At 38.7% G+C, this 16,398-nt stretch overlaps 1 protein-coding gene across 3 annotated transcripts in view; it reads right to left on the bottom strand.

Annotated features, from left to right (window-relative positions):
- Nucleotides 1-16,398, bottom strand: part of CFAP97 (cilia and flagella associated protein 97) — a 36,480-nt gene that overhangs the window by 7,279 nt on the left and 12,803 nt on the right. For 2 of the 3 annotated variants that reach the window (XM_082444816.1, XM_082444815.1), the window contains exon 3: nucleotides 214-482. In XM_082444816.1, the coding sequence (XP_082300942.1) occupies nucleotides 214-482 (269 nt within the window). The remainder of the gene's footprint in view (nucleotides 1-213; nucleotides 483-16,398) is intronic. The other variant, XM_082444817.1, reaches the window with a different exon arrangement.

Raw genomic sequence — 16,398 nt, 5'->3', positions numbered from 1 at the left:
ATATTCCCTTAAAATATAGTTTCCTGGATAAAAAAGCACACATTGTACCTTCCAGGCTCATAGCTCATCATGTATTTCAGGCCATACATATCTATTCCTACTTTTATATAATTAAGTTAGAAAATTTCGCTGTATTGGGTTTCCTGAAAGTTGGGCTAACAAATCAGTACAAATGCATTTTCTCTGATGACTAAAAAAATCTCAGTTACTTACCAAATTTTCTCTTTCAATCCTTTGTTGTTCCCTCTGTCTGTTGAGAGCACTATGATATAACTTAGGGGGAGGACCAGTCGATCTTCTTGGAATCGTACTTTTGCTTCCTGGTTTTTCAGCCTGTCTCGACAGTTCCTTCAAAAGCCTCTGATTTTCCCGATCAATCTGTCTCACCTCCTCTCTTGTGAAAGAGTAGTTTTTCCTGGGTGCTACTGAAGGCTGATCAAAGTGATGTTTTTGTGGTCCCTTTTTATCTAATTGCAGAAAAGCTACAGAAGTGAGCAAAAAAAGGGAAAATGGCTAAACAAAGTAGCACAGAAATATGATGGTATACGCTTTAGCTCCTATAAATGGAAACTACATTAATTCATGAAAAGGGATGTATGAAATAATGCCAATGACATCCAGACTACAGTTGGGTAGAAAAAAATTCAGAGGCAGCTTAGAGTTTTATGCTCGTTGGTTTCTTTGGGAATAAAATGCTAACATAAAACCATGAAAATATTTTAATGAGAAATGTACATGGCACTGATTGTATGCTGCCAGTATAATTTATGGAAAATGCCTTTGTCACATTCGTTTTATGTTCTCCTAAGGCAGTTTAAAAGTTAGAAACCTCTGGTGGAGTGCACTGACACAATACTTAGTTGAGATGGTTTTTGTTGGTTGGAGGGTATACTTCAAAAAATAAAATGTCCTCAGCAATGCAAACAACGGCCAGAAAATGGCAAAAGCAAACACAGAATATTCTGAAACCTTCAACTTAACCTGAAAATATTTTACTACACAAGATTTATGATCTTAATATTGGCATTAAAACTTGTATTATAAAAGTCAAACTTTTATTCCTGACTAAGCAAAAGCCAAATAAATACATTATATAAAAGGAGTTTTTAACAAAGAAAAATATTTTGCATACTGTGATTATCAAATGAAGCTTTTATCAACATGCTAAATTCTTATATTTTCATTATTATAACAATTTTCAGTAAGTCACAATTATTACTAAACATTTGTCAGAAGTTTCTAAAAATATTAAGCTGGCTCAGTGTTTTGGCTTAAGTCTGTGCTAAAAATGAATACATTATATCAGATTAACAGAATGGTACATTTGTTTTAACAATATTTTTTTAGAGTAACCATTATTTATTTTTATTAGAGCGTACCTTTATGTAAGCTCTTTTACTTCCTTAGTATTTTATGCTGTTAAAAGCACAGTGCAAAGGCAAAGAGGCATTTTAAACTCCATTTAAAAATGTGACTGGTGCAAAAAAGTTAAATCCTTTGAGCAAATTCACAAAAACTAAATCTACCTCCCAACGCTTAAACTGAACACTATCAAAGATTACAGAAACTTTAAAAAAAATGATTAACAGTGGCTTCCTGACAGGAAAAATTAGGAAATCAGTGGTTGATAATTTGTTGAAAACCATACCACACTAATGACAAAACCTGAATAGGAACCCATTTAGAAAGATATACATGGGGTTCAAGATGGCGGAGTAGAAGGATGTGCCCTCACTCCCTCTTGCGAGAGCACTGGAATCACAACTGACTGCTGAACAATCATCAACAGGAAGACACTGGAACTCAACAAAAAAGATACCCCACATCCAAAGACAAACGAGAAGCTGCAATGAGATGGTAGGAGGGCCCCAATCACAATCAAATCAAATCAAATCAAATCCCATAACCACTGGGTGGGTGACTCACAAACTGCAGAACAATTATACCACAGAAGTCCACCCACTGGAGTGAAGGTTCTGAGCCCCATGTCAGGCTTCCCAACCCAACCCGTAGGTCCGGCAACAGGAGGAGGAATTCCCAGAGAATCAGACTGTGAAGGCTAGCGGGATTTGATTGCAGGACTTCAACAGGACTGGGGGAAACAGAGACTCCACTCGTGGAGGGCACACACAATGTAGTGTGCACATCAGGACCCAGGGAGAAGGAGCAGTGACCCCACTAGAGACTGAGCCAGACCTACCTGCTAGTGTTGGAGGGTCTCCTGCAGAGGCAGGGGTGGCTGTGGCTCACCGTGGGGACAAGGACACTGGCAGCAGAAGTTCTGGGAAGTACTCCTTGGTGTGAGCCCTCCCAGAGTCTGCCATTAGCCCCACCAAAGAGCCCATAGGCCCCAGGGCTGGGTCGCCTCAGGCCAAACAACCAACAGGGAGGGAACCCAGCCCCACCCATCAGCAGACAAGCAGATTAAAGTTTTATTGAGCTCTGCCCACCAGAGCAACACCCAGCTCTACCCACCACCAGTCCCTCCCATCAGGAAACTTGCGCAATCCTCTTAGATAGCCTCACCCACCAGAGGGCAGACAGCAGGAGCAAGAAGAACTACAATCCTGCAGCCTGTGGAACGAAAACTACTTCACAGAAAGATAGACAAAGTGAAAAGGCAGAGGACTATGCACCAGATGAAGGAACAAGAGAAAATCCCAGAAAATCAACTGAATGAAGTTGCGACAGGCAACTTTCCAGAAAAAGGATTCAGAATGATGATAGTGAAGATGATCCAGGACCTCAGAAAAAGAATGGAAACAAAGATCGAGAAGATGCAAGAAATGTTTAACAAAGACCTAGAAGAATTAAAGAACAAACACCTAGAAGAATTAAAGAACAAACAGAGATGAACAATACAATAACTGAAATGAAAAATACACTAAAAGGAATCAATAGCAGAATAACTGAGGCAGAAGAACGGATAAGTGACCTGGAAGACAGAATGGTGGAAATCACTGCTGCAGAACAGAATAGAGAAAAAAGAATGAAAAGAAATGAAGACAGCCTAAGAGACCTCTGGGACAACATTAAACGCAACAACATTCTCACTAGAGGGCTCCCAGAAGGAGAAGAGAGAGAGAAAGGACCTGAGAAAATAGGTGAAGAGATTATAGTTGAAAATTTCCCTAACATGGGAAAGGAAATAGCCACCCAAGTCCGGGAAGCGCAGAGAGTCCCAGGCAGGATAAACCCAAGGAGAAACATGCCGAGACACACAGTAAGCAAACTGACAAAAGTTAAAGACAAAGCAAAATTATTAAAAGCAACAAGGGAAAAATGACAAATAACATACAAGGGAACTCCCATAAGGTTAACAGCTGATTTCTCAGCAGAAACTCTACAAGCCAGAAGGGAGTGGCACGATATATTTAAAGAGGTGAAAGGGAAGAACCTACAACCAACAATACTCTACCCGGCAAGGATCTCATTCAGATTTGATGGAGAAATCAAAAGCTTTACAAACAAGCAAAAGCTAAGAGGACTCAGCACCACCAAACCAGCTCTACAACAAATGCTAAAGGAACTTCTCTAAGCGGGAAACACAAGAGGAGAAAAGGACCTACAAAAACAAACACAAAACAATTCAGAAAATGGTCACAGGAACATACATATCAATAATTAATTACCTTAAATGTGAATGGATTAAATGCTCCAACCAAAAGACACAGGCTCGCTGAATGGATACAAAAACAAGACCAGTATATATGCTGGCTACAAGAGACCCACTTCAGACCTAGGGACACATACAGACTGAAAGTAAGGGGATGGAAAAAGATATTCCATACAAGTGGAAATCAAAAGAAAGCTGGAGTAGCAATACTCATATCAGATAAAATAGACTTTAAAATAAAGAATGTTACAAGAGACAAGGAAGGACACTACATAATCATCAAGGGATCAATCCAAGAATATATAAAAATTATAAATATATATGCACCCAACACAGGGGCACCTCAATAAATAAGGCAAATGCTAACAACTATAAAAGAGGAAATTGACAGTAATGCAATAATAGTGGGGGACTTTAACACCTCACTTATACCAATGGACAGATCATCCAGACAGAAAATTAATAAGGAAACAAAAGCTTTAAATGACACAATACACCAGATAGATTTAATTGATATTTATAGGACATTCCATCCGAAAACAGCAGATTACACTTTCTTCTCAAGTGCACAAGGAACATTCTCCAGGATAGATCACATCTTGGGTCATAAATCAAGCCTCAGGAAATTTAAGAAAACTAAAATCATAGCAAGCATCTTTTCCAACCACAACGCTATAAGATTAGAAATCAATTACAGGGAAAAAAATGTAAAAAACACAAACACGTGGAGGCTAAACATTACTAAATAACCAAGAGATCACTGAAGAAATCAAAGAGGAAATCAAAAAATACCTAGAGACAAATGACAACAAAAGCACAACCATCCAAAAGCTACGGGATGCAGCAAAAGCAGTTCTAAGAGGGAAGTTAATAGCAATACAAGCCTACCTCAAGAAACAAGAAAAATCTCAAATAAACCATCTAACCTTACACCTAAAGGAACTATAGAAAGAAGAACAAACAAAACCCAAAGATAGTAGAGGGAAAGAAATCATAAAGATCAGAGCAGAAATAAATGAAACAGAAACACAGAAAACAATAGGAAAGGTCAATAAAACCAGAAGCTGGTTCTTTGAGAAGATTAAAAAAAATGGATAAACCTTTAGCCAGACTCATCAAGAAAAGATTCAAGGGAGAGGACTCAAATCAATAAAATCAGGGCTTCCCTGGTGGCGCAGTGGTTAAGAATCCACCTGCCAATGCATGGGACACGGGTTCGATCCCTGGTCCGGGAAGATCCCACATGCCGCAGAGCAACTAAGCCCATGCGCTGCAACTACTGAACCTGCGCTCTAGAGCCCACAAGCCACAACTACTGCAGCCCGTGTGCCTAGAGTCCGTGCTCGGCAAAGAGAGGAGCCACCGCAGTGAGAAGCTTGCACACCGCAACGAAGAGTAGCCCCTGCTCACCGCAACTAGAGAAAGCCCATGCGCAGCAACGGAGACCCAATGCAGCCTGTCCCTGGCCTCCAGCCCCTGGGAGCAGCTGGGAGGGGGTCCCTGGATCTTCCCTACCCCTCCCATATCTTTCTGTTCATTGTCACTCCAGCTGGCTGTATTGCTTTTTAATATTGCACCAAAGGTTTTTTAAATAAAATTAAAAAAGAAAAAGAGAGAAGAAAAACAAAACAAAAAAAGCTTTACAGACAAGCAAAAGCTAAGAGAATTCAGCTTTTTTTGTTTTTTGTTTTTAGATTTATTCACACTTTATTTTAACATAAATTCTTTGATCTGGGAGTCAGACATAATTTTTCATTTCAGCAGGAGTTTCACATGATTACAGTCACAAAATTGGCACACTATATTAAAAAACTAAATCAGAGCTAGACAAAGCATGCAGCTTTATGCCAATTTAAATCTCATCATGCACCACCCCTCATACATGATCTTGGAAGAACTGGCTGCGAGCTTACTAAAATATTAACCAGAGAATGTCTGAGGTCACAGTTGACTGTTTACAAAATAAAACCTATTTTTCTAGTGCTACTCGTTTTGTTATAGAAAAACGTTACAAATAAAAATTAGTGCTATTCAAGGTGTTCATTTCAAAGTCACATATGATACACAGGTCCAAGCCATTTTTTCCTCTCATATAAAGATATCACAATACACAATGTGGAGACTGAATTACTGAAATACAAAGCATCATAAGAGACTACTACAAGCAACTCTATGCCAATAAAATGGACAACCTGGAAGAAATGGACAAATTCTTAGAAAGGTATAACCTTCCAAGACTGTACCAGGAAGAAACAGAAAATATGAACAGACCAATCACAAGCAATTAAATTGAAACTGTGATTAAAAATCTTCCAATAAACAAAAGTCCAGGACCAGATGGCTTTACAGGTGAATTCTATCAAACATTTAGAGAAGAGCTAACACCCATCCTTCTCAAACTCTTCCAAGAAACTGCAGAAGAAGGAACACTCCCAAACTCATTCTACGAGGCCACCATCACCCTGATACCAAAACCAGATAAAGATACTACAAAAAAAAGAAAATTACAGACCAATATCACTGATGAATATAGATGCACAAATCCTCAACAAAATACTAGCAAACAGAATCCAACAACACATTAAAAGGATCATACACCATGATCAAGTGGGATTTATCCCAGGGATGCAAGGATTCTTCAATATATGCAAACCAATCAATGTGATATACCATATTAATGAGTTGAAGAATAAAAACCATATGATCATCTCAATAGATGCAGAAAAAGCTTTTGACAAAATTCAACACCCATTTATGATAAAAACTCTCCAAAAAGTGGGCACAGAGGGAACCTACCTCAACATAATAAAGGCCATATACGACAAACCCACAGCAAACATCATTCTCAATGGTGAAAATCTGAAAGCATTTCCTCTAAGATCAGGAACGAGACAAGGATGTCCACTCTCACCACTATTATTCAACATAGGTTTGGAAGTCCTAGCCATGGCAATCAGAGAAGAAAAAGAAATAAAAGGAATCCAAACTGGAAAAGAAGAAGTAAAACTGTCACTGTTTGCAGATGACATGATACTATACATAGAGAATCCTAAGGATGCCACCAAAAAACTACTAGAGCTAATCAATGAATTTGGTAAAGTTGCAGGATACAAAATTAATGCACAGAAATCTCTTGCATTCCTACACACTAACAATGAAAAATCAGAAAGAGAAAGTAAGGAAACACTCCCATTCACCATTGCAACAAAAAGAATAAAATACCTAGGAATAAACCTACCTAAGGAGGTAAAAGACCTGTACTCAGAAAACTGTAAGTCACTGATGAAAGAAATCAAAGTTGACACACACAGATGGAGAGATATACCATGTTCTTGGATTGGAAGAATCAATATTGTGAAAATGACTATACTACCCAAAGCAATCTACAGATTTAATGCAATCCCCATCAAATTACCAATGGCATTTTTTTTTTACAGAACTAGAAAAAAAAATCTTAAAATTTGTATGGAGACACAAAAGACCTCGAATAGCCAAAGCAATCTTGAGGGAAAAAAAATGGAGCTGGAGGAATCAGACTCCCTGACTTCAGACTATACTACAAAGCTACAGTAATCGAGACAATATGGTACTGGCACAAAAACAGAAATATAGATCAATGGAACAGGATAGAAAGCCCAGAGATAAACCCACGCACCTATGGTCAACTAGGAGGCAAGGATATACAAGGGAGAAAAGACAGTCTCTTCAATAAGCGGTGCTGGGAAAACTGGACAGCTACATGTAAAAGAATGAAATTAGAACACTCCCTAATACCATACTCAAAAATAAACTCAAAATGGATTAAAGACCTAAATGTAAGACCGGACACTAAAAAGATGAAAAGACAACCCTCAGAATGGGAGAAAATATTTGCAAACAAATCAACAGACAAAGGATTAATCTCCAAAATATATAAACAGCTCATGAAGCTCAATATTAGAAAAACAAACAACCCAATCAAAAAATGGGCAGAAGACCTAAATAGACATTTCTCCAAAGAAGACATACAGATGGCCAAGAGGCCCATGAAAAGATGCTCAACATCATTAATTATTAGATAAATGCAAATCAAAACTACAACGAGGTATCACCTCACATCGGTTAAAATGGGCATCATCAGAAAATCTACAAACAACAAATGCTGGAGAGGGTGTGGAGAAAAGGGAACACTCTTGCACTATTGGTGGGAATGTAAATTGATACAGCCACTATGGAGAACCGTATGGAGGTTCCTTAAAAAACTAAAAATAGAATTACCATATGACCCAGCAATCCCACTACTGGGTATACACCCAGAGAAAACCATACTTCAAAAAGACACATGCACCCCAATGTCCATTGCAGCACTATTTACAATAGCCAGGTCATGGTAGCAACCTAAATGCCCTTTGACAGATGAATGGAGAAAGAAGATGTGGTACACATATACAATGGAATATTACTCAGCCATAAAAAGGAACGAAATTGGGTCATTTGTAGAGACGTGGATGGACCTAGAGACTGTCATACAGAGTGAAGTAAGTCAGAAAGAGAAAAACAAATATCATATATTAATGCATATATGTGGAATCTAGAAAAATGGTACAGATGAACCGGTCTTCAAGGCAGAAATAGAGACACAGATGTAGAGAACAAATGTATGGACGCCAAGGGGGGAAAGTGGGGGGCGTGGGGGGGGGGAAATGAACTGGGAGATTGGGATTGACATGTATACACTAATATGTATAAATTAGATAACTAATGAGGACCTGCTGTATAAAAAATAAATAAAATAAAAAGATATATTTGTACTATATATAATTGAAGTATCTTCTTCCAAGAAATATCCATTTTTTAGAATTTAATAAGGTTTCTAGATTAATTTAGCCATTTATGAGAGCCTTTAAAATTAAATTCTAGAGGGAATTAAAAGTAAGCTATTTTCCTAATGTCATTTAAAAAAAGGTTTTAAAAGTAAAAGAAGGCAATAGCTAAAAAATAAAGGAAGAATTTCAGTCTAATTCATTTAAAAAGATAGCATTCTAACTCTCCTTGATGGAAAAGTATATGTTGGATGTTATTTACTGACACCAGGCATCACTAGCACATTTTTCTAAAGTGGCTGCTATGTGCTTTAGTACAAAGCAACCTCCAATATATAATCCATTGACTTTCCAATTAAGATCTAAAAAAAGTTAACTTGAATAAACTTTCAGGGATACAAACATATTTATATAAATTGTACATATTTAAAGTCACACATTTAAGAAATATTGCTTTTTCCTAATTTTCTTTAATGAAACAATTTTGCTCAAACTCTTTACAGTATTTCAATATGTCCATCATAGCTAGAGACACTTCTTGACTCATCTAACACCATTTACTGGAAGTACCAGCTTAACTTGCACCTAAGCTAACTGAGATACAGACAGCATTTAAAAATTTTATGTGTAATGCTATTAATGGAAAATTTATCCCAAGCCATATTAAGTCCTTATTCACATAATATTAGTTCTTAAAAAAAAATCCATCCTGTAGGCATATTCATGATCCCTATTTAAAAAAACCAGTGATATTTGCTTTTTAAAATGATTTTTAAAGGTTTAAAAAAAAATCCAACTCTTATAATTGAGAGGTGACAATTCAAGGAATAATAACTAAATTTACTAAACTTTTGTCTTCTTTATGAACATCTTGTCAGATGAGAACTTCTGTGACATTCTTCCGGTCTCCTTCCTTTGCACCTCGGCAGGCCTGTGATGGCGTGGACCATCACAATACAGCCCAAGGCTCGGCACAAATGGAGACAGACACAGGCCACCCCCCCTTATTGGCTGGCCCAGGGGCCCAAGCACAGGGATTCCAGCATCCTGGAAGTATCAATGGTTTATTTTACCACAATAATAAGACAGGATAGAAAGAGATGAACTAGAAAAAGGAATTGGGGGGCTTCCCTAGTGGCACAGTGGTTAAGAATCCTCCTGCCAATGGAGGGGACAAGGGTCCGAGCCCTGGTCCGGGAAGATCCCACATGCCATGGAGCAACTAAGCCCGTGTGCCACAACTACTGAGCCCGTGCTCTAGAGCCTGCGAGCCACAACTACTGAAGCCTGCGGCCACAACTACTGAAGCCCACACGCCTAGAACCCATGCTCCACAACAAGAGAAGCCACCGCAATGAGAAGCCCGCGCATCGCAACAAAGACCCAACAGAGCCAAAAATAAATAAATAAATACATAAATAAATAAATTAATTTTAAAAAATGGAATTGGTCACTTTTCAAGCAAAATTTAAAGAGAATATAAGAGTCAGGACTTCTGGGGTTCAAAAGTATAACTACTACTTCAGCCTCCTAGTCTCTCCCAGCAGAAGGTTTTCAAAGTACTCGAGCTATAACCGAGGAACCACGCCCGAGGAGCCACAGCTGCACCTGGACTCGACTTAAACCCTGAATCTCCAGGTGGGAGGGATCTTTGGAAAGGGGGAACATATTTTTGCACTGGGGAGGAATGTAAATCAATGTATGGCCAGAGGCTGGACTGAAGAGGTTTTGAAACGTGTCCATGTTATTTGGCACTCCTCCCATTAAGAAGGAGAGTCTATGCCCTGGGAAGGTTTATAACCATTTAAACCAATAGAAAATGGAAGAAATGATGCTATGTGACTTCCGAGGCTAGGTCATAAAAGGTGATGAGGTTTGTGCCTTGTTTCCTGGAACACTGTCCTTGGAGCCCTGAGCCAGCTGCGCTGAGGCCGTGGTATGTGAAGAAGCCAGGCCACAGGGAGAGGCCACACGTGGGTCCTCTGCTCAGCAGTCCTGGTCTTCAAGTCACCCCAAGCCCAGATATCTGACGTGTGAGTAAACCAGCACTCAGATGATTCCAGACCCCCAGCTGTCAAGTCACTCCTGCCTTTGAGTCTCTCCATACCCTAAATGTTGGGGTAATTTGTTATGTAGCAACAGAAACCGATATTTCATCACTTAAAAAAATTTTTTTTTTTTGATAGACAAACAAAATACCCACGGCCAAGAGCAGTCTACAAGCAGGTAGTTTATTTATTTATTTATTTTTTTGGTCTAACTGATTTGGTCTAACCAACTTCTTCCACAGTGATTATGGCTTTGTCAATTTGATCATCTAGTTCTGTTTTGCTTTTATTATACATTTTAAATCAATGGCTATTAAATCTTTTTAGTATATTTGGTCAGTTTATTAATGTAAAACACTCTTGTCCCTTTCAGTAATTTTCACATCCTGAATTCTATTTTGTGTGCGACTAAGATTGATATTTCTATTTTCTCCTTGTTACCTGTTTGGCATATCTTTTTCAAGCCTTTACTTTCATTCCTCCTATGCTATTTTAAATATCTTTGCAGGTTGGATTTGATTAAAAAATTTTAACCCCCTCTGATATTATCTTCTGATAAAACCATTTACTTATATTGTTTGATCTCTTTTCTCACAATTTTATTTCTTTAAAAAATGCTTTTTTTGTTATTTCTTCTTTTTTCCCCATTTTTCCCCCTTTTGGAAGACTGACGATGATAAATTTTTTTTTCTCTAATAGACTACAAATGCTATATTCTAATTCCATTCTTCTAGAAGTTCTTAAACTTCTTGGTCTCAGGACCCTTTCATTACATCTAAAGATTATTGGGGACCCCAAAGAATGTTTATGTGGGTTACAGTTATCAATATTTATCATGTTAGAAATTAAAAGGAAAAAAATTTAAAGATATTTATTAATTCGTCTGAAAATAACAATAAACCAGTTATATGTGAACATCACATTTTTATAAAAAAGAAGTTTAGTGACAAGAGTAGCAGAGTTGAACATTTCTGCAAATATTTTAATGCCTGCCTTAATAGAAGACAGCTGGATTCTCATATCTGCTTCTGCACTCACTCTGTTGTGCTGTCATTGTCATGTAGCCCCTGGAAAACTCCACACGTGACAGGAAAAAGTGAAAAGCAAATAATGCCTTCGCTTTACGAGTGAAAATAGTTCTGTCCTTGCAGATCCTCTCTAAAATCGTTGAGCTTGCTCCTTTAACACTGTTTCAGGCATTAGGTTCTTCACGTGAGTCTGGTGCCTCTGTTGATTTGAGCTTTTCTCAAACCTTCGGTAGTATCTGGTGGTGGGCCGAGGGTATCTGAGATTTCCTGCCTGCCTATCTGAACCCTGTCTGCTGCAGCCTGCCAGCAAAGGCAAACAACGTGCTGCCAAGGGATGTGCCAGCAGCCACTAGTCCCAGCGTGGGCATCCTCTTTCTTACCGAGGGTAACAGGGTCTGCATCTTCCCCTTGAATACCATACTGCTTCATTTCCTCCTATGTTGCTATCAGTTTAGCAATAGGTCTGACAGGTTTCTCTGCTCATCAAGGCTTCCTTATCCCGTTTCTTTCTCTTATATTAGTTTTTCTCCCCAGGATACACCCTCTAATAATGTATCTAATTATTTCCTACAGAATCTAGGTGGTAAAATCTGAAGTGGTGCATTTCTAAACCCTCTCTGTTTCGCCCTCTGGATTCTTCCTAAACTGACCTCATTTTACCGTTACAAAGGATGAAAGGTACTTTAAAATCTAGTCATGTCAACTTCACTGCTCTCCAAACAGGAGCCATTCATGCCATAAGCCAATGCCTAACTTTGGTTTCCTCCACTACTCCACTTTTTAATGCCCTCTCTGCCTATTCAGGGATAAACAGCCCAAGGCCAAAGAACTAATTCCAATCATACCCTTTCAACATTTGTACAGCAAAGGAAGGCTGGGGATGGGAGTGGGAAGTCCCCCCAAAGTAAGATGTCTAATAATTCTAGTCTCCACTGACTTTCCCTTCTCACATTCTCACAGAACCCCAGAACCCTGAATTTAGAATGGACCTTAGCAACCTATATCAACTACCCTCATCTTACAAATGAAGAAATTGGGGCACAGAAAAGTTACTGCTTGTCTATGGTCATGTGGATGACACCCAGAAGCCTAAAAGTTTCTTTTTTTTAAGTCTTTATTGAATTTGTTATAATATTGTTTCTATTTTATTTATTTTTTAAATTAATTAATTTATTTTTGGCTGCGTTGGGTCTTTGTTGCTGTGCACGGGCTTTCTCTAGTTGCAGCGAGCGGGGGCTACTCTTCGTTGCAGCGCGCGGGCTTCTCATTGCGGGGGCTTCTCTAGTTGCAGAGCACGGGCTCTAGGCGCGCAGGCTTCAGTAGTTGTGGCATGTGGGCTCAGCAGTTGTGGCTCGTGGGCTCTAGAGCGCAGGTTCACTAGTTGTGGCGCACGGGCTTAGTTGCTCCGCGGCATGTGGGATCTTCCCAGACCAGGGCTCGAACCCGTGCCCCCGGAATTGGCAGGTGGATTCTTAAACAATGCACCACCAGGGAAGTCCCTATGTTTTGGTGTTTTTGGCCCCGAGGCATGTGGGATCTTAGCTCCCTGACCAGGGATCAAACCCACACCCCCTGCATTGGAAGGAGAAGTCTTAACCACTGGACCACCAGGGAAGCCCCAGCCTAAAAGGTTCTGATTCTGCTTTCAGAATTTTCTTCACCCCTCTATGTGAGTATTCAAGTTCAACACTGTTTCATTATTCCATGGCCTATAATTGGGACACTTGATTTTATGGTCTTTTATTATTAACTTTCCTTTCACAGGTTTAATATTTTTTAGTTTGAACTCACAAACTTATTAACAAAACATTTTTAAACCAATAAATAATGTTAACACTGTTAGCTAATAGAGGCATCCCTATCTAAAGTCTCGCCCAGTATTTACTGTAATAGCTTGCAAAATTTTTACCTCAGAATTCACTATCTGAACGAATGAAGTGCTCTACTGTAGCTGTACTTGAGCTAGTGAGAATGTTTAAACTGAGAGGATGCAGAGCATGCTGTGTTCCTACTCAGCTGGTCTCTGATGGGATCGCAGGTCCTGCTCATACTTTTTAAAATGTGTTACGCATTATCACTATCATCTTCCTCTCATTAAGTGAATTTAACTTCTCAGGAAGTGGAAAAGGCTGTGAAGAAATTAGGTGAGCCAAGAGGCCTAAAAGGCCCACAGAGTGGGATAAATGTTGGAAGTAATAAGGCTTATTGAGATATGAGTGCAGAGGGGCATAGCTTGGCCATGCACACATCGCATCTCACATGTCCGTGGAAACTGGACATGTGAAAACTTAATGAAAGAAATGAAGAAAACTTAATGAAAATATTCTTGGATCTGAACAGCTTCACTGGGTAAACCGAGAATGAATAATAATTTGAAAAATCTAAAGAAATACCTTATGCAATAGACTGATCTCCATAATTAGCATTTAAAATACTTTACTACTATAAAGAATCTTTGGTGGGTTATTACTGACTCCAATAACAGATGTATCAACGGGCAGAACGCTGCTTTGTTCCTGTGCCTGTAAAAGCCCTGAACACCGCCTACTGGCAGGTCACTGCGATCAGGGCTCCCTACGGTGTAACAGTATGAATAAAGCTTTCCTTCTACGTTTTAGCTCAGTTTCCGGGTTAAAACAGTGTTTCAGTGCTTCAATTATATTTGGGAAACGGATAAGGGATTTGGGGTGGATTATCATTTTTCCAACTTAAAAATATATAGGCTTTCTGTATCTAAAAAGTTTCAGAAATGGATTAGATAAGAGTTGTGAGGGAGACCCCTTAATTATTTTCAATGGAACCAGGTAGTTTTTTTTAATGTCTTGACACTCAGACTAGGGTCCCTGAATCAGCAGCATTGGTATCACCATTGGGCTGGCTAGAAATGTAGCTCCTTGGATTCTACTCTAGATTAACTGAACCTGAATCTACATTTTAACAGGATCCCCAAGTGATTTGTATGTATATTGAAGTTTGAGAAGCTCTGGCCTAGTGGATAAAGCTGGCTGCCCAATTAGCATATATTCCTACTGTTGGGGTTCTGGGCAGGTCACCCCCAAATATGCCAAAGTGCCATATTGATGATTTTGAATTAAAGTTACTTAAGAAAAAGCTGGTGAAAGAAGGACACTTTGACCCTCCTGTCTCCCTGAAAACAAGAACTGAATCTCTCAATATGAAAGGTGCCCTCCCTCTACCAGGAGGGAGAGAGCCAACCTTATCACCAGTGATAGGGAACTGGGGACCAAGAAGGCTGTATAAACAAGCCTGTTCTTCTTTGCTGATTTACTACTCCAAGCCCAAACCCTGTTAAGATTCTTCACTAATTAAAAACCCAAACCTAAGGTTCTTTGTCCTGTCAATTCCTCACAAAATTTATTGTTTCTTTGTCTACAAAGTATGAGAGCTGCCTGCCTTGGTTACTTCTTAGCTCTTATTTCTCTGAGACCTCCGTAAGTATGATTTAAATTTGTTTTTTTCTCCTGGTAATGTTTTGCCTCAATTTAATTTTTAGGCCAGCCAAAAGAACTCAAGAAGGAGAGGGGGGAAATTTTCTCCTCCTTGACACTACTTTCCTCCTTCTTACTTATTAACACATCCTGATTTTTTTGTTGTTGTTTTTTTTTTACGACATCTAGCTCCTCCCCATGAAGCTATGTCCTTAAGAGGAAGTTGACCTCCCTCTCTGGACTCCCAACCCTGACTCCAGAGTGAGTTTACTGGCCTGGAATAATGCCATTCGCCTTGCCAATCACTGTTTCAGGAATGGGAGTGTAACTCAGTTCTGAGCAATGAGGCGTAAGTGGAAGTCAGTTCAAGGTTCCTCCACTCTAAGAGAGCCAGAGGTAGAGGCAGCTTCCGTTTCTCTGGACAGTCATGTCTGCATGTGGATACTAAAAGTTGCTGCAGACATCTCCTGGTAGCCTAAGGATGAAGCCAACACCAGGGCTGGGGGAATACAGTGACAGAACCTGGGTCCCTGAGGACATTTTTAAGCCACTGAGTCAGTCAACCCTCAAGCTGGTCTATCTCTGGACTTCCTGTCATGTGAGAAACACTTTCATTAGGAATTTCTGTTTCTTACATCCAAAATCACCCTAAATAATACAAAGAGATAATCATTGATGGTACTGAACAAAAAGCTCAGATATCACAGACTATTTTCCATTAGATGGTTTTTTTAAAACCCGACAATTCCAAAAGGGTCAAATGTTTTCTTCCTAAAGCAAGATTTTTATTGGCTGTGTCCTCTCTCATTCCTAGAATGGAGTGATGCTTATAATTTGTGGAATCAAATAGTACTTATAAAAATTAAAAAATGGAACAGTGGGCCCTTAAAATGAACCTACAAGTCATATTATACATTTTCATTTATCTTCTGTAACATTTATTTTCAATATACTTACTTTTCTAATCTAAGAAAATTTTGTAAGATACTTTATAATGCCAAATGTTTGGCTGCTACTTTTAAACACATATAAATCACAGTAGAAATTATTAAGAACAATGTAGCAATAGACATTTGACACAGAAGAAAAAGCAAATATATTAAGATGCATATTATTAATACAAAATATTAGGAACAGTCCGCATTATCACATCAGATAGATTTTTATGGTTTAATTTCAACTACCTTCCAATTTTTTGCATTACAGATATGATTTTAAGAAACCTGTCACTTCAAGAAAAACTGATAGTATCTGTTGGCAATCATAAAATCTGAGCATTTTAGCAAAAATTAGAATTTTTGATAAACCTGAGTTTGATAGCTTCCCAAGAGCTTTCTAGTGAGATTGGTAGTGATATTAACAACTGTGATTTCTGTATGGTATATTATGAAATATGTCAACATTTATATGCTCAGTGAACCAACATTTTCCAAATAACCTATACATCATGTTACA

The sequence above is a fragment of the Balaenoptera physalus genome, assembly GCF_965194825.1.
Source record: "Balaenoptera physalus genome assembly, chromosome: 21".
In the NCBI taxonomy this organism is placed as follows: Eukaryota; Metazoa; Chordata; class Mammalia; order Artiodactyla; family Balaenopteridae; genus Balaenoptera; species Balaenoptera physalus.
This window is presented reverse-complemented; position numbering and strand designations above follow the sequence as displayed.